At 38.0% G+C, this 26,636-nt stretch overlaps 4 protein-coding genes across 8 annotated transcripts; 1 reads left to right on the plus strand and 3 right to left on the minus strand.

Annotated features, from left to right (window-relative positions):
• The first annotated feature begins 1,138 nt into the window (after positions 1-1,138).
• LOC149014027 (rab GTPase-activating protein 22-like) lies at positions 1,139-11,878 on the plus strand. 3 transcript variants are annotated; one of them, XM_089157834.1, is made up of 5 exons: positions 1,139-1,499; positions 4,558-4,693; positions 4,807-4,856; positions 10,225-10,278; positions 10,442-11,878. In XM_089157834.1, the coding sequence occupies exons 1-5, from the start codon at positions 1,321-1,323 to the stop codon at positions 11,673-11,675; spliced, it is 1,653 nt and encodes a 550-aa protein (XP_089013960.1). In that variant the 5' UTR covers positions 1,139-1,320; the 3' UTR covers positions 11,676-11,878. The 3 variants fall into 3 exon arrangements, with proteins under 3 accessions (XP_089013960.1, XP_089013959.1, XP_089013961.1); XM_089157833.1 differs by having other exon boundaries at positions 1,407-2,114; XM_089157835.1 differs by lacking the exon at positions 1,139-1,499 and adding an exon at positions 2,120-2,465.
• A 704-nt stretch (positions 11,879-12,582) lies between these two features.
• Positions 12,583-16,411, minus strand: LOC149014028 (cytochrome b5-like). The gene is made up of 4 exons (XM_089157837.1): positions 16,262-16,411; positions 15,966-16,057; positions 12,936-13,002; positions 12,583-12,840 (listed from the first exon to the last, which is right to left on the minus strand). Exons 1-4 carry the CDS (start codon positions 16,323-16,325, stop codon positions 12,587-12,589), a joined length of 477 nt encoding a protein of 158 aa, XP_089013963.1. The 5' UTR covers positions 16,326-16,411; the 3' UTR covers positions 12,583-12,586.
• Positions 16,412-17,487: 1,076 nt separating this feature from the next.
• On the minus strand, positions 17,488-19,580 carry LOC149014029 (plant/protein). The gene is made up of 4 exons (XM_089157836.1): positions 19,335-19,580; positions 18,933-19,217; positions 18,647-18,806; positions 17,488-18,011 (listed from the first exon to the last, which is right to left on the minus strand). The coding sequence occupies exons 1-4, from the start codon at positions 19,563-19,565 to the stop codon at positions 17,833-17,835; spliced, it is 855 nt and encodes a 284-aa protein (XP_089013962.1). The 5' UTR covers positions 19,566-19,580; the 3' UTR covers positions 17,488-17,832.
• A 48-nt stretch (positions 19,581-19,628) lies between these two features.
• Positions 19,629-24,350, minus strand: YSL3 (YELLOW STRIPE like 3). Of its 3 annotated transcripts, XR_016173879.1 has the most exons (10): positions 23,572-24,350; positions 23,015-23,430; positions 22,723-22,895; positions 22,350-22,447; positions 22,133-22,267; positions 21,853-22,042; positions 21,624-21,738; positions 20,635-21,515; positions 19,910-19,989; positions 19,629-19,717 (listed from the first exon to the last, which is right to left on the minus strand). XR_016173879.1 is itself a non-coding variant. In XM_089157827.1 (8 exons), the coding sequence occupies exons 2-8, from the start codon at positions 23,346-23,348 to the stop codon at positions 20,596-20,598; spliced, it is 1,965 nt and encodes a 654-aa protein (XP_089013953.1). In that variant the 5' UTR covers positions 23,349-23,424; positions 23,572-24,348; the 3' UTR covers positions 19,997-20,595. The 3 variants fall into 3 exon arrangements, 2 of the variants coding, with proteins under 2 accessions (XP_089013953.1, XP_089013952.1); XM_089157827.1 differs by lacking the exons at positions 19,629-19,717; positions 19,910-19,989 and having other exon boundaries at positions 19,997-21,515; positions 23,015-23,424; positions 23,572-24,348; XM_089157826.1 differs by lacking the exons at positions 19,629-19,717; positions 19,910-19,989 and having other exon boundaries at positions 19,997-21,515; positions 23,572-24,348.
• Between the last annotated feature and the right edge of the window lie 2,286 nt (positions 24,351-26,636).

Below are 26,636 nucleotides of genomic sequence, written 5' to 3' on the forward strand. Positions count from 1 at the left end.
GTTTTCTTACTTTTTAAACCCCACCCCTCTCTCAGAATTTTTATAAGAATAAAGATACAAGATGTTGCTTTTAGAATTGATTGAGATCCCTTTAGATAGGCTTTGACCAAGTCAGTGAGAATGCAAGCCTGATGATAATTTAGATTTACAATCTCACTTCACTTCATTCAATACTCTTCAACATCTTTTATGTCATCTAACATTCACCCTTAAAAAATCTCAATAAATTTTGATTACTAGCAAGTGCAAGAATATATGTATCTCATAAGAGAAAGTTATCTAGACTGAGACAAAGAATGACAAAATTTGTCACATTAAGAATGTTAGTTCAGAAATAGAGAGTTGGAGATCAAGGTAAAGTTGCTATGGAAATCGTAGAAAAAAATTGAAAAGAACACAAAGAGAATGATCGAAAGCAAACTAGTTTCAAGAACTAAAAGACCTAGTAAGCAGGAAATCAAGTCTTGGTTAGTCTCAATAGATATTCTACTTAAAATGTTATAATATAATACAAAACTATTTATGGATTACGTGAAATATAATCGCACTGGGAATGGGTTGAATCTCAACATCAGTGTTCACTATTATGGGAAGAAGCTCTGTACTGATGCATGAATCCAATTAAAATTTTAGGATAAATTAAAAAACAAAGAATAATATAATTTTAGTCAAAACTGTACATCAGTTTTGTTTTTTCTTTCCCTCTCTCATCATGTGGATTCATATATATATAAATAAAATAGACAAATAAAGGTGGAATATATTTCAATAATCGATACCAGATTTTTCTGTTTGGAAAAAAAAAAAAAAAAAAAAAACCAATACCAGATGGAGCGTGACTCCTCTCATACGCTGCAACAGATGGACCACTCTAATCCAGTTTTTCTGGAAAAAAAAAGAAAAAAGAAAAAACAAAGAAAACTTAATACAGTCAATGGTTCAGACATCTAGATAATCCACACCGTTAGATCCGTTTACAAAGATTTTCTATGAAGCTGTGAAAAATCAATTCCATTTACTGTTTTTTTGCCACATGATCTTCCAGACTTGATGCCCTTGAATTTAATTTTAAAGTTTATAATAATAAACTATCAAATTTTTTTCTACCTGTAGTTGATGTATTTAACTTTTGCTCTTCTGAAAACAGAATAGCGGTGGTGAGATCCATGGCTTCCGTGGATCGATAACGATGCAATGAACCGTATTATTAGATGACATGATCATCAAAAGGCATTTGTTTTCCTTTAGATTAAGATTTCTATCTTCAAATTTAATGGAAGTAATTGACCATCTAATCAATTGGGAGGATTAGGAATCGAGATGAATGATGGGGGCCCTCCCAGAAAGAAAAATTCGAGGTTGGTAGTTGCAGATTCATCTCAGAATCAAAGGGTTACCCACAAAGAGAAGCCACGCTCGAAAAGTGAAAATGTTTCAAGCAGAGAGAGTGTAGAATCCAGACCCACGCAAAAGGGTGTGGTGGGCTCGTCAAGTCTTCAGTTAAGTCAGTCTTCTTCTATTCATTCACCAAATCTTCTCTCTATCTATCTGGGTCTGCATCACAAAGAGAAAAAGTAAAGAGAAGGGAAAAAGAAGAGCAGAGATGAGGAAGACATGATTCACCAAGGCTAAGAGAGAGAGAGAGAGAAAGAGAGAAGGGGGGATTATTTATTTTATTTGTTATTAATATTGTAATAATGATGACGAAGGATTCCGATTGGTGATGTTGTTGGTGGTGGGAGTAGCTTGGAGATGTAGAGAGAAAGAGAGAGAGAGAAACAGAGAGAGTAAAGAAGTTGGGGGTTTCAGTTGGTGATGGTGGTGGAGGTATCATCGAAATCGCGCGTGGTGAAGAGAGTGACAGTTATAGTTGTGGTGCTATCCATGATATTGTGGAACTCAGGTGGTAATGGTCGAGGTGGATTGGCCTCAGTCGTCGAAGGTGGGAACATCATCAGCAGAGGAAGCGGCGGAAGCAGAGCAGGAGCCATCGTTACTGGTGGTGGTGGAGGAGGCTTTTGGAGGTTGGCGGCGACTTCGAATGTTGAATTAGCGATCGCAGTGACGGCCTTGGCTGGCCTCGCCTTGGCCACCACCATCGTCTACTCCCGTAGGTAATTCAGAAGAAAATTACATCACATCTTCAGCGAGACGATAACAACAACAACAGCAACAGCGAAACCCTAGAGAATTAGGAAGAGGAAATTATACGTAGAAATCACCCCCCAAGAAAAACTTCTAAGGGGAAATTTAAAAAGGAGAGGGAAAAAGATAAAGAAAAAAAGGATAACCTAAATGAGAGCCCTTCGCCGCACCCACACTTCGTCGTCATCGTCGGCCAACTCGAACATCACCTCCTCCTCCTCCTCCTCACCGTCAACGCCGTCTTCGTCGTCTTCGTCGTGGGTTCACTTACGCTCGGTTCTTTTCGTCGTTACTTCTTCCTCACCAGTTCCTTCCGATCGGTGAGTGCTTTTCTATTGTTTGATGTTTCTTTACTGTATCCTTAATCTTCACTTTTTCCTGGCATCTATTTCAGATCAGATCCCCAACTGCTCCAGATGTTTTCCCTTTCCTTCTCCATTGTCATCCTTTAATTACTGACTTTTCCTCCCCTCGATTTTCTAGCAGTTGGGTTCAGTTGGGTTCATTTTTTTCTTTTTTTCTTTTTTCGCTTGATTTGTTCTCGCCGGCTAGGATTTGCTTGTTTTGAACTGGGGTATGCAGTATGTTGACTTTAGAATACGAAAAATGAATAGATCAATGTATTGATGGATAAGGATTTATCTTAGTCGAATTTTATTTCTCTTCAAACCCTCTCTCCTCTCACTGGTTTTTGGCAACTTTAGAGTGTTAAGGCGTGCAAAGATCCTTTCTTTTCCGCACAGATATCTTATATAGAGCTATAGATTCTTGAGGTATTGGTGAAATTGATCACATATCAGGACACTAAGTATCTTCTATCTAATCCCAACCCCCAACACCCTAAAAAGAAAAAAGTTCCGAGTGCTATGGAGTTCTGAACTAATGGATCCTTGATTGTACGGCAGAATGGATTAGAAAGTGGGGGGGGGGGGGGCGTGTGGTGAGGAGATCTTGACAGAGGATTGCTGTAGTGAGAAATTTATTCCATCATTTTATTGATCCTCGGCCGGTTGTGGAATAGATGGTACAGAAGCCACATGGTTATGATAAAATCACCCCATATATATTGATGCTATAACTTGAAGGCCATTGAGCTTCTTTTCTTTTTTGGATTTAGCTTCTGCATAATTTTCTTTTGAAGTAATTGATGAAAGAGGGTTGGAGAAGGATATTTTTGTCTGGGATTTTGTTGCTGTTGGTAGAATCCTAATTGCATGCCTATTTAGTTCTACATCATGGCAATTTGCTTTTGTAGTTAATTGAATGCTTATGAATGTTAACCCTAGACCCTTCTTAGCTGTTAAACATTGTTGGCAACAAAATCTTCATCATGGATCTCAAACTAAAACTTAGAGATGCCTTAATACTTTGTCTGAGAAGGGAAATAGATTATACATGACAACAGAAGAATGAAGGTTCTTTTATACAATAGCCTGGGCCAGCCAACAATCTAGGATAGGTAATCGAATGGATGGAAATGCTCATCCTGAATTATGGGATGTTGCTACTGGTATTGGGTTAAAGGAACTATGACGAATAAATGTTAGAAATATGTCTCACTCCTGAAAGTGGGAATTCCATGCACCGACACGAGTGCTTGCATGTAGTGATGTACTAGGTATTCAAGCCTTTAGACATCTTGTTACTTTTGCGGTGCACTACCTCTTAAGCATGCCTATGCAAGTAGTGCATATGAAAATTATGAAGCCGTTATGATTGGCGGAGGACAATCTTCACATCATTTGATCACGTTAGTAGAGAAATATTAATACTGAATTCCTGTGATTTTGCCATTCTACTTCTCAATTTTTCGTCCTAGGTGTGATCCTTCTCCTCTGTGCATTGTCATGAAATTAAATGCTTACTGCTAGAATCTCTCCTTTGAGAATAAGAAAATTGATGAAGGGTTATGAGTTCTACGAGGAGAAGGGGCAAAAGATTTGACCTTTACATATCTACAAATAAGTGCTCATATTCTTTAATTTCCAAATGTAGTTCGAATATTGACCCTAAAAGATGTAGTTTGAATTTTCCGTTTGATCTCAGATAATATGTTTATCTGATCTTGATGGTTTCAAGTTGTCCACTTGGGGATATATATTGTGGCAAATTTGGAATAGTGCAGTCGTGAGAGATTCTTGCCTTCATTATTCTTTTCATGGAGATGGTATTTGATCTATTCTGGATATATAAATCAAGTGCTTTGGTTTCAGAGGGATGTTACCAATTCAATTTTTTTTCAAAAAGATACTTGAATTTTTGGGTTTGACCTTAATTTATTTATTTATATACTATAATTTATAATATTCATTGTTTGTTGTTGGTTTCATTTACCGACTATTCCAGTTACATATTGGATTTCCATGGTGGGAAGAACTAAATTTGTTGCTTTCTTCACCTCCTCATTGTCAGGGGTAGTCTTAAATCACCATGGTCCCGTAGGAGAAGAAAACATGCCCTTTCACCTCGATTTTGGAAAAGCCTTTTTACACCAGATGGGAGACTGCGTAATGGTGGAGTGAAGTTTTTAAAAAAAGTCCGCAGTGGAGTAAGTTATTCATCTTATGTTTTCTTGCAATTATTAGATTTTTCATACCTTTCTTTGTATCTCAGATATATTTGGTACTTTTGTTGAACTTATTCCTCATATTTCTAATGCAGGGTGTTCATCCAAGCATTAGGGCAGAGGTTTGGCCATTTCTTTTAGGAGTGTAAGTATCGTATTTTTTTTTTAGTTATTTCTTTCCACCCTTTTATGGGATATATCACCATGTTTCAAATATTTGAAAATTGCCAGCTGCTTTGCCAAATACATAAATGATAGGTTGTCCTCTCGGTTGTGGTCCTTTGTGAACCTAAGCCCATTCCCATGGTTTTGTGCTTCGGAAGAACTTAAGGTTTAATTGCGATATTAATGGAGGAGCATTTTTTCTTTTCTTTTTTTGTGTGCTTCTTTGGGAGGTAATATGGTGGTACTGTTGTCTGTTGGTGTGCTGTTGTGGGATCCTTTCCCTTAGTGTAGTTTATAATTTTGTATCTGTCCAGTTCTGACTCTCCATTTCTAGCCATTTCTCAATGGATGTATGACACATGTTCGAACAAGAATCTAATGGCTGTAATTAAGTACAATATAAAATCATTTTAGCCCTAGATTCTTTCGTTCTTCTACCGTCTTCTTCACTTCTCCTCTGCAAATAGAAAAATCCCACTGGGAACGGTCACCGAAAACATCTTTGCAGTTACTGAAGATCCCAACCCATGGTTGATCAAAAACCCTCGAGGAGATGGCTGATCAATCCTTCTATATATTTAGATTTTTGTTAGTTAAGGTTTACCTAAAACTTTATTTTTATATTTGGACTCAGATGGAGATCACGACTTGGTTGTGGAAATTCAGTATCACTGTGATTATTATCCAACCCATTCAGAAGAAAGACCTAAAAAGCTAATAGGACATCTAATCATTCCCATCTATTCTAATTTTTTCCCACTCCTTGGTTGGTTCATTTCCCTTTTGTGTGGGGGAGATTCCTGGTTTCATTTATTTTCTTAGCTTTGATTGGAAGAATAAAATTTATCTTCTGATTAGATTGAATGGTTGCAACATGAGAAGTGGCTCTCACAGAAGAGGGACGAACTGATTTCTCTTTTCGTTGCGCAAGTTACAAGGGTGAAAGAAATAAAAGAACAAATAAAATGAATCGAAGGAAAACATGGGTATGGACATTGAAGCAGGGGCATGAAGCAAGGAGAAGGAAGAGAAGGAAGAGAGTTGATTAGGGATGGGGGTGGTTAAATAAGAAGTTGCAACAGAAGGAGATTAGAGATGATCGTGGCGACAGGGGAGGGGAGGATGGGGCGTTGAAGCAGGGGCATGAGGCGAGGAAGGAACGGAAAGGTTGAGGTTTGCAGGAATGGTGAGCAGAGGCAATGAAAGAAGTAAACAGGAGGAAGTAAGGATCTGGTAAAAATGTTTTTAATATTATTTCTTTCTTTTTTCAGCCATAGGATTTATGTTTAGTCATGTGTCGTTCATCCCTAGAGAAATGGATGGAAGTGGACGTAGTTAGAATTGGACACGATCCTAAGGCTTCTTTAAATACTGATGACCCAATTCTATTAAAGTACCCGCTTTTTGTTCTCCTTAGTAATATTCATTTGATGTGTTGAATAACTTCTTCATCTTTATTTTATCTTCCTATCATTCATTTTAACCAGATCTCTTGAACTATATACTGGATGCATATATTATGTAATATGATCTCTTCTTTTTTTTTGTTTGGAGGGGATACCTAATATGATCTTGGTCTTTGGTTTTTGTAGTACTGTCATATGCCTTAATTTGACCTGGATCCTGGTCTTTTGCATTTCTTATAATATCATTTTAAATTTATCCAGATTTCTGGTCTTTTGCCATGATTTCTCACCAATGGATCTCTACCCTATTAAGTGAGATGTACTGGAATGAATTAGGAAGTATTGGATCAGTTTTCAAGTAGGCCCATACTAATCACCTTAAGAGTTCTATTATTGCATAGAGTTATCAGATAGATAGGGAAACTTTTTCCCCAGCTAATCATCCCTTCTCCTCTCATTTCTTACCTTTGTCTGTTATGGCGTACAAGTGTTTGGATCTACAATATGGTATCATAACACCAATTTATGGGTGGTACTGTTCCTCTCTTCTTCTTTCAGATGCTTCTGGATTAACATCTAATTTTCCTCTCTGTTGAACCAGAAGTTGAGATCTCTTCTTTTGTTACTTTCTTGTGGTGTGCTGGTTGTGCTTGTGGGTGGTCCTTGTGATGTGTCTATTTGTGGTGGTACATGTGATTGAAGATTCAGCTGTTAAAATGTTGTGATTGGTCTCTAAGAGTAGTCACCATAATTGAGTAACGATGAGTTGATTGTGGCGGGTTTCTGTAATGCAGTTTTAGTTCTAGACCTTGATTGATATCTGTACTTCATGTTGAGTGCAAGCTGATTTCTGCATTTTCTTCTTCTTGTCAGATTTGTAGGATAGCTAGTAATTGTGAGGAAAAATTTTATGGGGATGCCAGTACAGTCCAAATTGGATGCTTCAAACTTTTTACTATGGGAACAAGTTGCATATTGGTTCAAGGAGGGAAAGTTTGTATTTTGAAGTGAGAAACACTTTATCAGCCCCTACTTAGGGACCTAATTCTTTTCTTTTCTTTTTTCCAGATGGAACTTTTAACTGCTGCTATAAGAGATTTTCAACTGTTACTGCCCACCCATGGTGGTGGAGGGAGTTGGAGGAGGAGAAAAAGGAGGGAAGGGAGGATGAGGGAGAGAATGGTGCCTAATGGCACAAATGTGAAATAGTGGGGTTATATAATTGAAAATACACTGAAACAGTAGAGTTCTATAATTGTATAAATACTAAGGAACCAGATCAGTGAGGTTATTTTTTCTCTTTTAATTGATCGCCTAGCTTCATTCTTCTTTTTTTCTTCTGTTCTGCCCATTCAGTGTTCAGATCTGCTGTGCTGTGAAACAGAAGTCTTAAATTCCAGTGGCTGCATGAACTTTGAAATTCCAATACCAAGACTGTTTTTTCTTTGTTTGTTTGCTTGTTGTTCGTTTCCTTCTTAATTTTTAGTAGTCATTGGTGATCTTGTAATACAACTAGATGGATGGATGGCATAATCTTAGGGGTTGGAATAGTAGGACGACCTTTTTCGTTTATTAAGTTGGGATTCTAGTTTTACCACATGAAAATAAAAAGTGGGGTTTGTAGTTGGAGTAGGAGATTTTTAAGTCTTTTAATGGTCGATTATGCAGATAATATGATTACTAGTTGGTTTACAGTTGTTAAAAGTCTGCTGTTTACTTGTTTCTGTCTAATAGTTCTAGATAGTCTAGGTTTCTTTCTTTCTTTCTTTCCCCAGCATATTCTTAGGGGTTGGAATAGTAGGACGACCTTTTTTGTTTATTAAATTGGGATTCTAGTTTTACCACATGAAAATAAAAAGTGGGGTTTGTAGTTAGAGTAGGAGATTTTTAAGTCTTTTAATGGTCGATTATGCAGATAATATGGTTACTAGTTGGTTTACAGTTGTTAAAAGTCTGCTGTTTACTTGTTTCTGTCTAATTGTTCTAGATAGTCTAGGTTTCTTTCTTTCTTTCTCTCCCCCCCCCCCCTCCATTTTTGAGTCTGTTCTAGAATCCTTATTATGAGTTTTACTCTTTCTATGTTTATATGGTCCTATGATGAGTCCATAGATTCACTTTCTCTGTTTCTTCTCTTATGAAGAGCTTTATCTTCTTTTTCTCTCTTGTTTTTGTTACTGTTCTGTTAGTCTCCATATTGTTACAACAGTATTTCTAGTCATGTTCGGGATCTTGTGTACTTTTCCTATATATATCATCAACATGGCCAGCCATTTAGATACGTGAGTTATAGTGATAGTTCTTTCAGTTTCATTTGATTCAAAAGCCTTACTGTTCTGTGCACCTGTGCCCTACTCTTTTTCTGGCCACATTGGTTGTCTAAATGGGATGTCTATTTCTGCTGATTCTCTTACTTCTAGAATCACTGCATGCTGGTTCCTTACCCCTAGTTAGTTAAACTCTTGGAGTTTAGACCCAAATTTCCACTTTGTTGTAATTTACTAACTGAAATGCAGAACTTGTCTGGATCTTACTGCAGGAACGGTTTCAGACCGTTCCCTTTTTTGCTTCTTGTTCCTCCAACTTATTATTTGCTGCATGTGAGAGGTTTCATGTTATAGTTTCAATCCTCAGAATTTCAGGATTGAAAGACTTAAAAAGAAGAGATCTCTCATATAAGACCAGGCTGTTTTTCTGACATGTGTAGCAGATCGGGTAGTTGAAGACCAAGTCTCCTTCCTTGCCTTCCATATTTTCAGCCTATTATCTCGGGTTGCCCATTGTACCTCCCTCTTGCCTTCACCCATCTCTCTATCCTTCTGTTTGGTTTCATTCCGGGTGTATCCCTAGCCTTTGGTTTTAATTGTTTTTGTATCCCTTCTCCTATTTACAACCAGGGTTTTAAGAACTTATTATTCATAGCTTTGCCATTCCTTTTATGCAATTGAGATAAATTACAGAATCTACCACTACCGTTGCGCATTACTTACCCTTGGGTAGACCAAACAAGGTTGTTGATGGATCTGATTGGGTAGTTCGAATATCAACCATCCAAAGTCAAAGCCAAGCATTATATATATATGTTGATAACTGCCCTTTTCTCAATGTAGATGGGTGGTTTATGAATTGGTGCAGTGATATTGAGAAGTCATGAAACATAGTTTTGTTGGGCCGATGTTCTTTTTCAGTTTTGTGTTCACGGGTTTTAAACAGATATGATTTTGATTTTGGGTTCTATTTTGCCTTTTTTCCATATTCTTTTGAATCATGGAGCTCAGATTTGTTCTTTGAATTCCTCATTTGTTTTGAATGTTACAGTTGAAGTCAAAATTACAAAAATATACTTTGATCTTTGTTCATTCTTCTGATATCCTTGTGTGGCTCTCCATGTTCCTGATGATTCTTCTTGCCTGTGTTGGATCTGTCAGCACCCTGTCCTGTTCTCTAAGCTACCACAATGAATCGGTGCATGTTATTTTGTTGTCTTACTTCTGAATAAATCTTTCATCTCTTGGACAAGGCCATAATTGATTAAAAACTGGAAGAAACTTATGTTACTATACCTGTTGCATGATCAGCTTAGGTATGTAGGGTGGGGGAGTCGATCTTACTGTTTATAGTATATTTTAAATATTGTTTGCAGCTGTTCATATGAATTTTGTTTGCTAGTGCGATATTGTTGGCAGGTACAGAGATTGAAATTTAATCTTCTGCTTCATTTTCTTCTCCTGTAATGATTTTTCCTTGCTGTGGATCCATTCATCCGACGCATCCATATTTTTCTCTTGTATTTTCATTTATGTCTGTTTCCTGTTATTTGCATGTTTTTCTCTATTGCCTGTTAAAAGTATATTCTTTTGCATTGTTTTGACAGAAATCCTCAATGCATAGGCAAGAGTTGTGCCTAAATTTGTGTGTTCTGATTTTCTGTGTTTCTGTTTACAGCTATGACTTGAACAGTTCCAAGGAAGAAAGAGATTCCATAAAAGCTGAAAGAAGGTAACATTTCGTTTTGTTAGGCCTTCATTTAGGGTAGATATTTGTCAGCAAACTTGCTAAACACTTGTTGTCTGCATAAATTATATGGGGTTGAGAAGTTGTTTTCTCCTGGTAAATTTTCTACCCCATGTTGTATGTTTCATGCGTTGTATTTGTGACCCAGAAAGGAGTATGAGAACCTGCGGAGACGGTGCAGGCGACTGCGGAAGCTTTGTGATGGTGAGAACTCTAAGTCAAAAGAAACTGAGGGAACCAGCAGCAATGGGGACGGTAGGAGTATGGTCCAGGACCTGGACTCTCCTGGTTCAGAAGATGTGGTCAGTGCTAGGGATTCCCTTTCCTCTGAGGAAGGAAGTCAAGAGGATGAGGACTTGGACCAGCCTGTTCGTGATGGAGTCCTTAAAGTCTCTGGCTCATTGGTGGAAGGAGATGCCTGTAAAAGTGAAGTTACACAAGTAGATGCCTCTGTTAACACAGAGTCATCCGACTCAGACTCCTCTGTTGAGGAATCAGAAAGCATGCCGAACTGTGAAGAGATTGATCCTGACAATCCCTCTGATCCTTCTCCTTCCAGGGCATGTTCGTCAAAAACCTATACAGCTGAAGATTTTGCCACATGGCAAAGGATCATCCGCCTGGATGCAGTGCGGGCAAATGAAGACTGGGTTGTGTATTCTCCATCCCAGGCTGCAGTATCAGAAGGGAAGGCACGACGTTCAGCTGAAGCTGTTGGACTGAAGGATTATGAACACCTGGAGCCCTGCAGAATTTTCCATGCAGCCCGCTTGGTTGCTATCCTTGAAGCCTATGCAATGTATGATTCAGAGATTGGGTATTGCCAGGGAATGAGTGATCTACTTTCTCCAATAATTGCAGTCATTGAAGAGGATCATGAGGCCTTTTGGTGCTTTGTGGGGTTCATGAGAAAAGCTCGCCATAATTTCAGGCTTGATGAGGTAGGAATCAGGAGGCAGCTAAGTACTGTATCTAGGATCATCAAGTGCAAAGACTCCCATCTCTACAGGCACCTGGAGAAGCTTCAGGCCGAGGACTGCTTCTTTGTGTACAGGATGGTGGTGGTTCTCTTTAGGCGGGAGCTAACTTTCGAGCAAACTTTATGCCTGTGGGAGGTGATGTGGGCAGATCAAGCAGCAATAAGGGCTGGGATTGCCTATTCTGCATGGGGAAGGATAAGGCAGCGTGCCCCACCGACTGATGATCTGCTGCTATATGCCATTGCAGCCTGTGTACTTCAGAGGAGGAAGCTGATTATAGAGAAGTATAGCAGCATGGATGAGATCTTAAGGGAGTGCAATAGTATGGCCGGGCAACTGGATGTGTGGAAGCTTTTGGATGATGCCCATGATTTGGTGGTCACCCTTCATGAAAAAATATGAGGGATACTTCTGAAACTCCTCGATTTCTTCGCTTCCTCCCATTTGCTAACCCTTTTTTAAACATTTTTCTTTTGCCCTTTCCCCTTTTGGTTGCTGGTAGCCGAAAATATCTTAATGTGGAATTGGGAAAAACCTACATGAGGTGTGCCATTTTCATGAAGACAGGGGAGGTGGGTGAAGACGGAGATCCAAGGAGAAGCTCCACCCCCAAACTACGACCCTTTTGCTCCTTTCTCGGTTTATCATCTAACAAGCTCCCAATCCATCAGCCTAGTGCAAGAGACAGGAGTTAAAAAAATAATAATAAAAAAATGTGAGAATATGATATTTTTCTTCTGTTTTTTCAGTGAACAGCATAAGTCAAAAATAGTAAATGGTAGTTTAGGATTTAGATTCACTCTTTCTAAGTGACGTTACAACAGATGGTACAGTTTCTACCAGAAAAGATGGTAACAAAGTATAGTTTGGACTGGTGATTCTTAATTTTTTTTCATTGCTGGCTATGGCATTTCCACGATTGGAGGAGTGAATGGCTTGTCAAATTTCTGCTATTTTTTATCTTAGCCATCCAAAGTCCAATCTTTATTAGGAAAGCGAAACAAGGAAAATGCTATACTAGCAATTATTTCCTTCACGAAAAAAAGAATATAGAGTGCCCACTGGAGTAAATTAGGCCTCCACAAACTGAGGCATTTCATTCGTACTAGAACTTTACAGAAAATCACACATCCATGACGGCCAATCGTGCAAAATTTTCTGCATACGCTGGTCGTCTCACTCATCAGGGCAACGACTGTATTAAACCAAACAGAAAGCAGTTTCAGTTTCTCTTCACTGAGTACAAGATCTAGTCATGTAGAAGAAACCAATGAGTTTTTTCTGCGAGACTAAAGGAAGCAAGAATGATTCGGTTAGTCTCTCTTTGTGTAGTATCGGACGGCAAAAGCTAAGCCCAAGATCAGCAGAGGTACCAGGAACTGTAATATCTTGATCACAAATTCTGGTGTTTTATCACGATTGTAATAAGCTGCTTCCTGAGGTGGAAGATATCCAGATTTCTTAGGAACAGTTGATGAGTCTATCTCACCGATAATATATTGTTCCATCATCTCTCTGGCAGTGTCACTGTGGCCAACATCTTCGAAATCATTTGTAGCATCCTTCCCTGCAAGTATACGGGAATCCATGAGCACGTTTCAATATATCATTGAGAATTTGAGATGCTCATCAGCAGAGTAGCATTAAGATTGTAATCCTTACCTGTGGAAGATAGCAGGACCTCACTGCCTCCAGGATGATCATCCATAAATGAAGTAACATCATACACCTGCAATGATACGTCATTAAGAAATTTTCATTTCTACAAGAAAATGCAGGAGAAAAGAAAGCACAGGTTAAGACATCGGCAAATGTTCTCCCATGCGGTGGGGAGCCCGTTTTCATTAAGAAAAAAAATGGTAAGGCCATGCAACTCTCCACTTAAGGGATCCAAACTTTTCACAGTATCAGTTATCATTTACAAACTCTCTCAGTCTATGAGCAACTCCTAAAGCTGTAAAAAGACAAGTTCATAAAAGAAAGAAAAAAAGCGCAACCAACCAACAACAAACAACGACATCTCAACCTTATCCCCACTCAGTGAATTAACTAAACAAAGCCAATACTTGTTCCCAGTCTTGCATAAGGTCTCACCAGTAAATGAGGATCAGCCACAGAAATCATCTTATGCTTACACCTGGCTGTTTTAACTCATCGAATCTGAATCAACATCATTCTTCCGTACAAGTACATACAAAGGGATTCCACTGTACACAGCCAACCACCTCAAGTGACTTTCTATTATCAATAAACTAAGTGCAGCATATTGGACTTTATGCTCTTCAGTGACACAGCTAATGTACCACAACATGTAATGCACATACTATATAATACACTGATACACACAGTAAATATGCCATCTAGGACCCAATGTATGAAAATGTACCGGAACAAGGTTGGCTTAAAAATAGTGCATCTACAACCTCGACCTAAAAGAAAACTGACAGGCCAATCAGCCTGCACCAATAAATTGAAAACTCAAACAGCACATAAAAGTATGATGGCTGACGGCTGGGCTTGTACTAGCTTACTCCCATTACGCCTTTACTCAACGACAATGCACTAGTTGTTTGACAGATGATGCTCCTCTGGTTATTCTGGAAAAAAGAAACCATCTTACCAATGGTTCTGAAAACCATACCAAGTGTTGAACTTCCAAGGGCTATGGTATGACAATCTGATATAGGTTGCCTCTCCAAATTTGAGAAAGGGCCACAATAGATTTTTCACTAGTGTCATGGAACTGATTGGTTTTGACATGCTCCTAGGAGATTCAATCCAACTAACACTGCAGTTACATTCCAGTCGACTCTAATTCCCAAAACCAAGGATAGCTAAAACATGCAGGAAAAGAATTTCTAAGTATGTCTTGACTCAAGGAACAACACAATCCAAGAAACCACTGTTTCTGATAAATGATAACAGAAGCCAAATGCTCTAGAGAAAAAACCTTCAAGCAATTATGCAGCTACAGATCCTATATCTTTGGTGAGGAAGGGTGGAGGATGAATGGTGAATACAATGCCAATATTCACAGTAGTACAAGGCAGTCGGAGAAGCTTTATAGAGCATTAGCTTGATCATCAAATTAGGGAACTATGAAAGTAACTACATAGATGCAGTTTTAAGGAGGTCTAAACAATGAAGAGTGTCACAAGAATCTAAGGCAGAAAGAAAAGCACTGTAAATGCCTCAGAGTTCAATGGTTGAAATTTCTTGAATGCATGAATACCTTGCAAGTGATAAATTTCTTCATCCTAAGGATGAACAGCTTTGGACTCAAACAGTGGAGGGAAGAATCTTAGAAGTCAAACCACACAATCTGTCACACAGGATGTGCATACCTTCACATAAGAAGCAGCATGCTGGCACCAAGTTCAAAGGGAGCTTTTCGGGCAGGAAGACTTAAACATAAAAAATATTCCAGTGTTATTTATCCAAATTTGAAAATTTCTTGCTCTTATTATTAGTTAATATAATTGCCCCTCTGATAGAGTTCTCAGTTGTGTAAGCATGGTTGAATTTTAGCTTATTTCCAAGTGTCATATTCTCCATCCAGAAGCCATCCACCAAAATTGCAAATGTGATCCTAAAATACTTGGAAATCAACCACATAAATCTCTTCCCCCATTTGGTTCTATAACAATCAAAATTTGCAGTTAATTACAAATACACAAGGGCCAGGTTAAACAATATCTTGAACAATGTCTATAGTTGAAAAGTAAAAACCATCACAGCTTCAGCAGATTAAGTCTAATGGGCCTACCATGAAGGCAGTCCAATCAGAGCTCAAAACATCATTGGCAAAGAGTTTTTATTCAACTTTTGAGGCTGGCAACAGGACTACACGAGTCTTATTCTTCCACTTGACTACCCATAATTCCATATCTAGGGTATGGCATGATCTAGAATATGAGAGAAAGAAATAAAGAAAAGGACTTCTGTTGGATTTAGCTGAGCCTGTACTTATATAATCGGAAAAACTTTACCAAGTAATTTTTTAAGATAAGTGATCACCAATAAATTTCAAAGTTCGGCCACTGAAAAATGACATAATACAGATAAACCGAAGATTGAAAAAGGCTGATGCATTTGACGATTGGTTTACAAAAATAAAAAAATAAAAAAAGGAGAAGAAAAAGAAAAGGGAGGCATTTGCTTCAGACAATACAGAAAATACTGTAGGCTCTAACAACATGATGAAAATAGAAGTACTGACTGATGCTACGACTCTGTATGTGCAACTGCGCGGATGCTAGAGAGAAAGAAGAGTGCAACATTATGCATTATTGGTAATAACCTACTCTAATTTCCAATACTTTGGAAAACAAAAATATCAAAAATCAAATGGAGTTTTCATGTAGAGAAAAGTAACAAAATCACATACTAGCATACTGATCACCATTAGTGAGATGAAATTGAACATTTTTTAACTACTTGGTATACCTGATTTTATAGTGTAGAAGATATTTATTTATAATTGAGATCATCTATCACATAATAAATTGTGAGAATAAGACCCTAGCCAATTAAAAAGCAAATACAGTGCGCTATTGATAATATATACACGAAAAGATAATTTGAATGATACGGAAGAATGATATGAGCAAGAAAGGAAATTGGAAGCTGGAGCCTCACTGCTGATATTCTTTATCTGAAAAGCCAGAGGAAAACGAATCAAAACATACGAACCTTTCCAGAGATTATAAGCCAGCAATCCTTTATTTGACTGTGCTGGGCGACTTCCTCAAACAAATAAGCTTTACGATCTGAAGCCATGCTCGCTGTCGTTTCACACAAACATCAAAAAGACCCGAAATTTTAAGAGCAGATGAGAACCATCGATATCTTAATGCAGATTAACAACAGGAAAAAAGAAAAGAAAAGGGACGATGATAGAAAAACGAATTTGGGGTGGAAACATCCACTCTCGATCAAAAGTTGCAGGGTAAAAGGAAACAGTTTTAATGTTGAATCTGAGAACTTACCGCTTTCACCAACCCTTTCTTCACCTCTTGAGATTCTAAATATTTCGAAGTCAAGCAGAAGCATCACCAAAATCTACCTATAAATACGGCGGACACGAGGAGGAATCTGTTGAGCCAACTCTGGGCGAAGATCTCGTGGATCTCTCTGACTCCGACTTGCGTGGTATTCGTTTCTAGATCTCTCCCGTCCAGAAGTTGGCGATTTCCCGCAATTCCGTGTGGGCTTCGTTAGCCCACTATTATCAGAAGAAGCCCAATTCATCAGGTTTGGGCTTGGTCCAAAACATCTGCCTTTCACTGTAGGTCAGGCCCGCCCCAGTGTAACAATCCAAGTGGCCTATAATGGCCTTTCACGACATTCCCAATGCTCCAACTTTGGTTTGTTAATTTAGCTATAATAACATCTAAACATGCGACATTTTTTTTAATGAATTCTTCTTCTTTCATCATAAATAAAAAAATATATGTTATATTCCCATGCAACATCCTTTTCTACAATGTAGAGAGTACCTTATTGGCTTTTGCGTAACTTGAGAATCTCTCGAGATAAAGATTGTGTGAGAAAGAGAGTGACGGCCCTCGGCAGCATATTTTAGTTTAGGCCCAGCCGCGCCCAACCCATGTCAAAGCCTTCCAATGTTAAAATGGGCCTAGACTTAAAATGACAAATGTGATTAGGATTCTTGGGTCAGCATCGTTAGACCCTAATCTTCTCTCTACGAGTTCAATACTACCCTCCGTCTGGCGTCAGGACCTTACTTGGATGGTGAATTGACGTGGTGGTGACTCTAATACCCACAGTTGGATTTGGATGTACACCATGTGAATTTTATTTAATCTTAACCACTCAAAATATGGTTCGATTTATTTTAAATAAAAACTAGTTTTATTTCATTGAGGTTGTCTAAATTTGCACATGGTATTTTGAGCTGCTGAGTTCTAATGAAATTCACGTGATATACATCTAACGGTAAGCACCACAAACACCACCACATCAGACACACTGAAGCACGATCCTTTGTGAAGCACTTATCTCTTCTTGTGGGTGGATCTTACTAGGCTAGTGCCATTGAGGTGGTGGTGCCTTTAGTGTTTAAATCTCAGCCGCTGAAGACACCATATGTAACACACGCACAAAAAAAAGGGATTTTTACCAAACTATGCTTTGAGATACTGCGATTTAATGAAGGCTAGGAGCAGAACCGGACTAGAGAAGGCAAAATTCACAAGATGTGCCACTGACGCCCTGAATGGTGCATCACATCCTGTGGGTGCAACAGACTTGAGAAGGCCAAGATTCACCATATAGTGACGAACCAAATAATCGCTCATGAAGAACTAAATTTAAGAACCGAGTGCCAGACAAATTTACAAACATGACATAAATCAAGTTCAGGAACTGGTAATTGTTTACATCGTGAGACATCCTGTAGCCATCATACTGCTCGGGGAGAATGTCTGCTGTCTATTTATCTTATACTAGTGGTAGATAAGTCTGGTTTGGGTAGAGAACTGTTGTTCCAGAAGAAGAGGAAGATGAACCAGTTATCAGCAAACAAGCTTGATAAAACTCAAGGCCATTTTGTGAACTCAAACACTTTAAAGACGATATCAATTCCTGTTGGGATTTGCCAGATGAAGAGTAGAACATTCAAACCATTCAACGCAATATGGAGATTCCTTGCTGTCTCGCTTCCCTTCTGCATTTGAGGAACAAGAGCAGCTGCAAGTGCCCATAACACTGTGATTCCTGTACCAGAGCAGCCATGCAAACAATAGCAATGAGAATTTCGTCTGTGTCATCCCCTTCTAAAGAGAACTTGAATGAAATTGGAAAGCTCATCAAACAGAAGTGGCACCTTGTCTGTGTTATGTATTTATTCTTGGAATTCACACATTTTATGTCGAGATCAAACATGTATTCAGAGCCACAACAAGAAAGTGGCTTGTATGAACTCTTTTTAATGGATTTTAAAGATTCATTATGGAATTGCATTGGCTAGCCTGTTCTGCATATTAGCCTAGACAAGCGTAAGCAATTCTATATTCTGAGAATGCATTTCCAGCATTGCATTATTTGCATAGCAAACACATAGCAATAAGCTTTTCATATTATAAAATGAGTTTTCAATTCCAAGTTATGCAAGAGCAAATAACTATGGAATGGATGCATTGAGGTCCTTTCACTGTTTTTTTTTTATGGTTTCAGCCCCGGGTTATTTCACTCTTTAGGCCATCAGATTAAGGGGATTATTGATCTGACCATAGCCCCTTCAATGCACAAGACATTCAATTTTTCATACCAGTATCCATGTATGATGATCATTCTCGTATAATTAACATTTTACATGGTGAACTTGAATTGTTTGAGTTTTTAGTCATTACCTGCTCCTGCAAATAAATGGGGTCCTGGAAATAGCTTCCCTGTTCGAAACCAGGTATTGATGCATCCACCGACTGCTTCGAATACACCAAACCCCAGAAGTAGAGAACCTGCATTGAAGTGTCGATCCCTGTAGGAACCCTTCAACAACTCCTTCCTCTCCTGAATTTCGAAAAATTGTCATTAATCAACCTTAGTTATGCAGTTTCATGAATGTGTGATTACTGTAATCATGTAAAGCATCTTAAATTAACTAAACTAAACGCTGTATGTCCTTCGTTACAACACCTCGGTGAGTTCTTTGATTTTCGTCTCCACAGGCGAAGATGAAACCGACGCCATAGCTTCAGCCGATGAACCAGCCCCATCCGGTACGGTAACCGGCGGGGCAGGCTTAACCTGCTTTTTGAGCTCATTTATCTCATCCTGGATTGTCCTAACGCGACGCCATTGCCAACCAAGATACCCAGCCCACAGCGTGTACAAGAACAATCCTGCCATTACTACCGGGTGTATAAGCGCAAAGGTTCGACCCTCCAATATACCAAATTCCCCACCAACTGCAAGCGCATCCTGCTTGGTAGATGGATTAAACAAATAAAATAAGAAAAAACGAAAAAAGAAATCAGAATCATCAACAACTGAATTGCAGAATGTGGGATTGAGCAAAGCTCTCTAAAGTAGAGTTGCCTTTGAATCTGCCATGAAGGGCAATGCGAAAGCTGTGAGTGGCAGAGAAGTTGATTTCAGGCGGTGGACGAAATGTGAGAACTGCTGTTCGAAACATTCTGGTTTCTGCTGTGATTGTCCCCGTACATGCGATTCCGGAAGACGGGAGAGACATGGGAGTCTAAGCTGAGTTTGAATTATCGATTTGCGAGATAGACAAGGGAGGTTTAGAAGCCCCAGCGTGGTCGCCATGTTCGTTCTCTCTCGTAATGTCAGTGGAACACTCGAACAAAGAGGAATAACGAAGAGAAGAAGATAAGAAATCCAAAAAATCTCTCTCTAATTGATGTGGTTCCCTTTGCGTTTGCTTAGCTGGACAACTGCGGGCCCTATTCTTTGGAAACCTAGAAAGATAGACGATTCACAAAAGTCACGATTCCACCAGAAAATTCAGAATTTTAGAACTCGGAAATGAGTTTTTCACACTTCTCTGGTTCACCAACAAACATACTACGGTCAACCATAATTTATTCTACCAAAAAAAAAAAAAGTCAACCATAATTTATAAAATTGGTTTGCTTTTACTAGTCTTTTACCTTCCACGAAAAATAATCTCATGTATTAATTCATTTTCCAAGCCCAGAATGCCGCTGCTTCAAGCAAGTGCTTTAGTTGTCTGTTTGACACCAGGGAAACAGAGGAATGATTCAAATCAGATATCAGCTAGAATTTATTTTCATTGTGATCACAACGATACTGCAGATTAAGAAGCTTTAGAAAGAAAACCAAACTGGACTCCTAATTTCTCGTATACAGTAATACAAATGCACTCCCACTGTGTCCTAGATGTCAAAGCGTGACTGAAACCTATAATTTGATCTTCAACTTCTATCTCCACTCCTTTTATATACATTCTCACATAAAAACACAAATATAGCTACTAAATTAATGTGTTGTGCATACTCTTGAAGACAGCTGAAAATTCTGCTATTGTTGCAACATACCGCAACACCATCTCTCAGGACTTCATAAACCAACCTTTGCCTTCATGAACATGCCCAGAAAACTACTTGGAGAGTCAATATTTAAGTGGCCAAGTATGACTTGGCAAGAAACCTTCCTTCCTGCCCTATCTTAAAATTTTTACCACCAATTCCACTCTACTTAATTTATTTCATATCAGATATCTTGTGTCGTCAATAGTTCTTTAATCTTGTTATTGTTCCTCTATCTATTTATCTTCATTCACCTTCTCTTCTTTGAGTGGGGTTATGTCTCATACCTATGCAGAAACAAATTGCATGCAGATAGGAGGAGTAACCTTAAGCAATGCTAGGACGGATGAGGGCAGAAGCCACATCCCATCCCCACAGATTAAACCAGAAGCAACTGCAGGAACCATTAGAGCAGCCTTCCTGCTGTCAATCTTGTTCCAAATGAATACGACCAAGCTCCCGACGCACATATCAATGGCAAAGTAGGCACCAACGAGGAAGGGCACTGCCATGGCCATTGGTAGAGGAACCCATTTTCCGATGTACGGTGGGGAAAGATCCCTCAGCAAGTTAGCCCCAACCGCAAACGCGAAAAAGCCATAACAGAGCTGTAAGCAATGGTGAGGCAAAGCAGAAAAACCCTGGACACCGAGAATTGCCATATTTCGGTAGATTATAGCATACGGAGCCTTGAACTCACCATTTGGGTTGCCCACATCAAAGGCCTTGTAGAAGAGAAAGAAAGTTAGAGGAGCTACCACACAGCCCATGGCTGTTCCAATAGCCTGACTCAGAAGCATCGAGCGAGGGGATGTAAGAGTGAGATGACTAGTTTTGAAATCATGCATCAGATCAGAGGAAATGGAGACAATTGATTTGATTAGGCCACATCCAATAAGCCCAGCAACTACACCATTGTCTTTCCCAGCCAAGGCTGCAAGCACAAAAAGAGCTACTTTCCCATAGTTGTAAGCCATGTTCATATCAGTGAGACCAGCACCATAAGCATTGCAGAATCCCAAAGATGGAGCAAGAATATAGGCTACCACCACAAAGTACCACTTCATCTCAGGGAACATTAGTGGAATCACTATGATTGAAATGATGGAGAAGGCAGCATATCCTGTGCCTGCGAGCCACAATGGAATGCGCTCTCTCGTGAACAATTCATTTCTTTGAGAATCATCAAAGGTCTGATTATTGTGATCTGCATCAAATACATGTTTTTTAGTTACAGACATTGTAAATGATGCCTTGGGAATTTTAGGTGTAAATGTGAATTGAAACATCTAGGTCTATACAGTACTGTCCATACCTGTTTTAAGTTTCCTATTGTTCAATCCAGTAAAGATACTTCTGGTGGTGAAAAAGAAAATCTTGAGAAAATTGTAGAGCCCATCCCCTAGGATGAGAGCAATGGAAATGAAGACCTGGCCCAAACTTGAGCAATCAGAAGACAATTATTTCATTATTAAACCAACAATGACCATTAAATTAGAAGATGTAGATATTCTCACATTAGGAAAGAGCTCCAATTAACTGACCTTGTAACCATTCAAGCTCTTCATGCTGCTCTCTGGTATATTTCCAGGGAACCAATCTCCTTTAAGCCCACTTATCAGTGGCCACATAATTCCCCATGAGATGAGAGCACCTAGAAGCAAAGACAAGTTCACCAGATGGGAACAGATCATCCCTGCTCCAATGTAGGTCATGCTGAAATCAAAGAAGAACCTGCAAAAATGACAACAAACAAAACTGAACAACAATGTAAAGATAAAGCTCCCTAAAATCCAATGAGGTAGAAACTAAAGGATGACCAACGTTTGTTTCCAAGCTTTCAACCCAAAAGTAGGGAACTGTGAGAATCCACAGAGCTGTCCTCCAGAATAGAACCACTGGAAGAAACTCCAGACAAAGCTGATTGAAAAGAACTTTGCGAACCCATGAACCTGCTTCCTGTGCAAAGGAAGAACTATTCCTTAAACACCAAATGTGTATAGGAATTCAACTTTTAGAGAAGAGAAAAGCAGGAAAGTACTTTGCCATCTCATCTCCCTGAGGAGTATGGAACCCATTAATGAGAACAGCAGTAGCTGTGCCACTTGGATAAGTCAACTTGTAATCTATTATCATGATCTGTAAAAGTAAACATAAGTTTATTGGTCATCAATCAGTCAGCAGACTCAGCACTCACTGATCCTATGCAAACCTGATTGTAGAGAGCAAAATTAACAAGTATAGTTAAGCAAAGAAAACATCAGTTTTGTTGAAAGAACACAGAAGTAGGACTGGGAATTTATGCTTAATTATCTCCGAACATTCAAAAATAGTTGGTAAGGCTGCATAACAGCTCATAATAATCGAGAAAGGAGAGAAAGGGAAACAGGAAGCAGAGTAGAGAAAGATCTAACCTTTCTAAGTGGAACCAAAGCCAAGAGTCCCACAAAGCTTGTTACGAATAGAAAACCAGTCATCCAACCAATCCCCGGTTCCTTGTAGCTTCCCGGAGTATTTCCTTGTGTATCAACGCCAGCTTGTTCATATGTCTTCTTGTTCAAACCCAACAAGTACGACCCAAATCCACCTGAGCGCATTACAATCCAAAGTAGAATCGGAGAATAGATTAAAAAAACCGTGTTCAATCATGCCCGAAGAAAATTTCAGTAAAACGGAAATCAAGATAAATAATTTAATGTCTCCAACCTCCTACAGCAATGCTGTAACACGCTACGGCGCATGTTTGGATGACGGTGTTCTCCTGCCTTGTGAAAGGCGTGGAGACAATTCCAGTTTTCTGAAGCAGTTTCGTCCAGGTACGGATGAATATAAAGGCAAGAAGAGCAGCAGAGACATTGAGGTTAGGGACAAGGCCAGTCGTTAAGTTAAGCTTCATTACCATCACACTATAGAGGATACCGATAAAAAAGCTTGCTACAAGTCCGCGTAATGTAATCTGCTTATTCCATGGCGGAAGTCTCGTTTGAGTTAACTCCTCCACCTCGAGCACCTGCAGATCTTCAAAACCCTCTCTCTCCATCTCTTTTTTTCTCTCTTGAGTCGTCAATGTTGAGGTTAAAAATTCAAAACTGAATTATCCGCCTTGATCTACGACCCTGTTTCTTCATTTATCAGAGAACAACATCGAAACCTCCGTCATTGTTCTGACTTTTGTTTTTGGGTTGCATTGGAAAGAGGAAAACGAAACAGGTGTCTCAAACGAATAATGGAGATATATGAGGCTGAATCAGTTAATTACTCACCTGATTCTTCTTCTATGTCGTCGTCCCCTGCTAGTTTCGTGGCTTTCAACAGGGCAATCACCGTAACGAAGCAAGCCCGATCGAAATCTTCGGAAGGATATCGAATCTCCTGGTAAATGGCTCCTTCGTCTCTCATCGATCAGTTCTCAGCACCAACCAACAACTCCGATTTGCTCAATCACTTCACCACACGAAAATCTTTGTGTTTTTGAACGGTTTTTATATCGAGATTCGAAAGAGCAAACACCCATAATAAACAGGTACAAAATTGGAGTGGAAGAAGAACAACAATACTTTTGACTTTTGGAATGTACTGTCAGAACGTACAATTAAAGTGTAGTACACAAATGGCGCTGCTATCATAATTATAGTTGGCTTGGAAAGATTATTATTGTTCATTGAACCGCTGGATCTTGGAGGTCGGCGATGAAATCGAACAGAACCATCCATCAATGCTTTGCTTTTACGGGTAATCTGAATATATAATCTGAGATGGAGATGCTATGCTAGTACAAGGTCGGAACGAGTACAAATCCTCTCCACTTAGCGCCACTAATTATCAGTTTATCACTGATGGGACTCCAGGGAAGACTTCCGTCACCAATTCTCCCCTCTTCTCTATTTTTGTTTCCTCTAATATTTTACCTCATCTGTTAATAGTTTCTTATACTCCTTATGGATAATGCTTTCTTGACGCTCCTTCCAGAAATTTTTCAAGAGAATGGTTTGATCGGTGTCAGGAAATCTTATTTGTGTCAATGACGGAGAAAATTTCCTCTTTGGCGTCTCCGTTAGAAAGAGTTAAAAAGGACATTTCCGTTGCAAAGGAACGAAAGAAGGACGTCTCCTCTGATAAACGAACACGTGACAACTTCTCAGTATCCCTAAGGGGCGGGGCCATGGCCCCGGATTTTTAATTGTTTGTAAATTTTTATATTAATTTTTTTAGGTTTTACTTCCTAGAATTTAAATATTTGACCTTATAACAAATTTTAAAGATAAAATAATAGGTATAAATATTATCCATAATTAAAATCTAATTCATCAATCCTTATTTATTCTCCCCTCTCTTCTCTTTTATATATTTTTATTTATTTATTTTCGTATTTCTATAAACTGGGTTTGAATAAAAATAAAAATATAACTTATTAGATATTCAAAATATAATTTCTAAAACTAACTCTTTAATTCTTATTATTCTTCTATTTCTTTAGTCCCTGTTTATTCTCTTCTCTCTCCTCTTTTCTTCTTATTTATTCTCTTCAATTTATTTCTTCTTATTTATTCTTCTTATTCTCAAAATGTTATTTTTAATTATAAGCTAACTCCTCAATCCCTATTTATTCTCGCCATCTTTCATAATCTCTATCCTCTTTTCTTCCTATTTATTCTTCTCCACAGTTACTTTTTATATTTCTTAATTTATTTATTGTTTCTCTTTTTATTTTTTTCATTTTATTTTATTCTTTATTTTATTTTATATTCTTTGTTTTTTTAGTTTTTTTCTGTAATTTTTGTTATTTGATTTTATACTATAAATAAAATGCCTACAGTTAGTAAATTAACTAATTACCATTGATTTGCATCTCTTACATAACAAATTTTTTGATTTGCATTAGACTTTCTAGGGTTGAAGTCATGTGTATTTTTTTTTTACTCATGCTTTAATTTACTTATATCTTGTTGGAAAAAAAATCATTATCAATAATTTATATATTTTTGTCAAATATGTGTGGCCCCACAAAATGTATGTAGGTCTATTATTTAATATAATCAAATAATTCATAGGTGGGACCTCCAATTGGTTTTATAAGCACCCACACAATATGTATGGCGAAAAATTATTGGTGCTTCTTTAATATAGATTTTCATTCTTCGATGTCATATTGAATCTTAAGTCCGCCCCTGGTTCTCTACATGTTTGTGTTGGTTTTGTGCCTGGAGCAAGTCATGGAAATAAACAACAAATTCTTTGGTTACTTATCTAACTTTCGAATAAATGACCCCTTACTTTTTATATATGATGCCTGATCTGGTGATTCAATTGATACCACCGATTGATTTATTGCACATTAAATGCCTATACTTTTCCTATAATAAGTATTAAAGAGATGTTTCTCTCATGTACGTGACTTCATAAATGCATAGCTAATTAAAAAAGAAAAAAATTGTTTCAATTTTGAGAGCAAAAAGGAAGTCTCGGTTAGTCTGGATTGTTACATAAGATAGGCTTACATCAATGATGAGAGACAAAGAGACGTTGTGGTTACACATTTGAAAAAAAGAGTAATTGAGAGTTTGGATTTCTTCAAATTTGGATATCCTGGCTTTATGTTTGTGAATCTTTTTGAGTTAAAAATGTTGTCATTTTTGTTAGAGCCATTCTATACTAAGAAAAAGTAAAATCAGATATTAAAATGAGGTATATCATTGATTAGAAAAGTATACACTCTAGATTAATTATCAAATTTCACCGTGCAAATCAATCAATATTATAAGTATTGATGTGCATCTTGCTACTATATTATATTATATATATATATATATATTATTTTGTCATAGTATATATTTTAAATTGAAATAATGATAAAAGTGAAAGGTTCAAATATAGTTTAGAATCTAAAATTTATGAAGGAGAACTCACTAGTAAGACATATTTGGGTTTTTATTCATAATAATAATAAAAAAAAAACATAATTATATTTTAGCATTTTTCTTCTTTTGGTTTGAAGCTCTAATTCATTTTATTATTCAAAAGATTGGTTTGAAGTTATAATTCATTTTATTAGTTATTACTCAAAAGAAAAAGATTGCAATCTTCTACCCTTAGAAATAGTAAGGTTAGACGTATAAATGGGTGGCTACACCCACCAACCACTGAAAAGCCTAAAGCAGGATCAATCCAATACAAGATTTGAAAAACTTGAACAAAAGAAGAGACATTATCTAAAATCCTCGATGTCCCCGTAGACTCGGAACCAAATTTTGTTGTTATTATTATTATATTAGTATTAGTATTATTATTTGTTGAAAAAATATTTGACAGGGAACACCCGCGAATTACT

The sequence above is a fragment of the Hakea prostrata genome, chromosome 6, assembly GCF_041222555.1.
Source record: "Hakea prostrata isolate BN-2017 chromosome 6, UWA_Hpros_2, whole genome shotgun sequence".
NCBI classification, from domain to species: Eukaryota; Viridiplantae; Streptophyta; class Magnoliopsida; order Proteales; family Proteaceae; genus Hakea; species Hakea prostrata.

Bases quoted from the DNA above. Each gene is read 5' to 3' on its own strand.
- LOC149014027 (XM_089157833.1), top strand. From the start codon at position 1,816: ATGGTGGTGGAGGTATCATCGAAATCGCGCGTGGTGAAGAGAGTGACA. The intron at 4,857-10,224 runs GTAAGTATCGTA...TTCTGTTTACAG, and splicing joins TGGCCATTTCTTTTAGGAGT to CTATGACTTGAACAGTTCCA. The intron at 10,279-10,441 runs GTAACATTTCGT...TTTGTGACCCAG, and splicing joins TCCATAAAAGCTGAAAGAAG to AAAGGAGTATGAGAACCTGC.
- YSL3 (XM_089157827.1), bottom strand. From the start codon at position 23,348: ATGGAGAGAGAGGGTTTTGAAGATCTGCAGGTGCTCGAGGTGGAGGAG. The intron at 22,896-23,014 runs GTTGGAGACATT...TAATGCGCTCAG, and splicing joins TTACAGCATTGCTGTAGGAG to GTGGATTTGGGTCGTACTTG. The intron at 22,268-22,349 runs GTACTTTCCTGC...TCCTTTGCACAG, and splicing joins CAGGGAGATGAGATGGCAAA to GAAGCAGGTTCATGGGTTCG.
- LOC149014028 (XM_089157837.1), bottom strand. From the start codon at position 16,325: ATGCTTCTGCTTGACTTCGAAATATTTAGAATCTCAAGAGGTGAAGAA. The intron at 16,058-16,261 runs GTAAGTTCTCAG...GTGAAACGACAG, and splicing joins AGAAAGGGTTGGTGAAAGCG to CGAGCATGGCTTCAGATCGT. The intron at 13,003-15,965 runs GTTCGTATGTTT...GTATCATTGCAG, and splicing joins GGCTTATAATCTCTGGAAAG to GTGTATGATGTTACTTCATT.
- LOC149014029 (XM_089157836.1), bottom strand. From the start codon at position 19,565: ATGGCGACCACGCTGGGGCTTCTAAACCTCCCTTGTCTATCTCGCAAA. The intron at 18,807-18,932 runs GTGTTGTAACGA...TTCGAAATTCAG, and splicing joins AAATCAAAGAACTCACCGAG to GAGAGGAAGGAGTTGTTGAA. The intron at 18,012-18,646 runs GTAATGACTAAA...GCTCTGGTACAG, and splicing joins CCATTTATTTGCAGGAGCAG to GAATCACAGTGTTATGGGCA.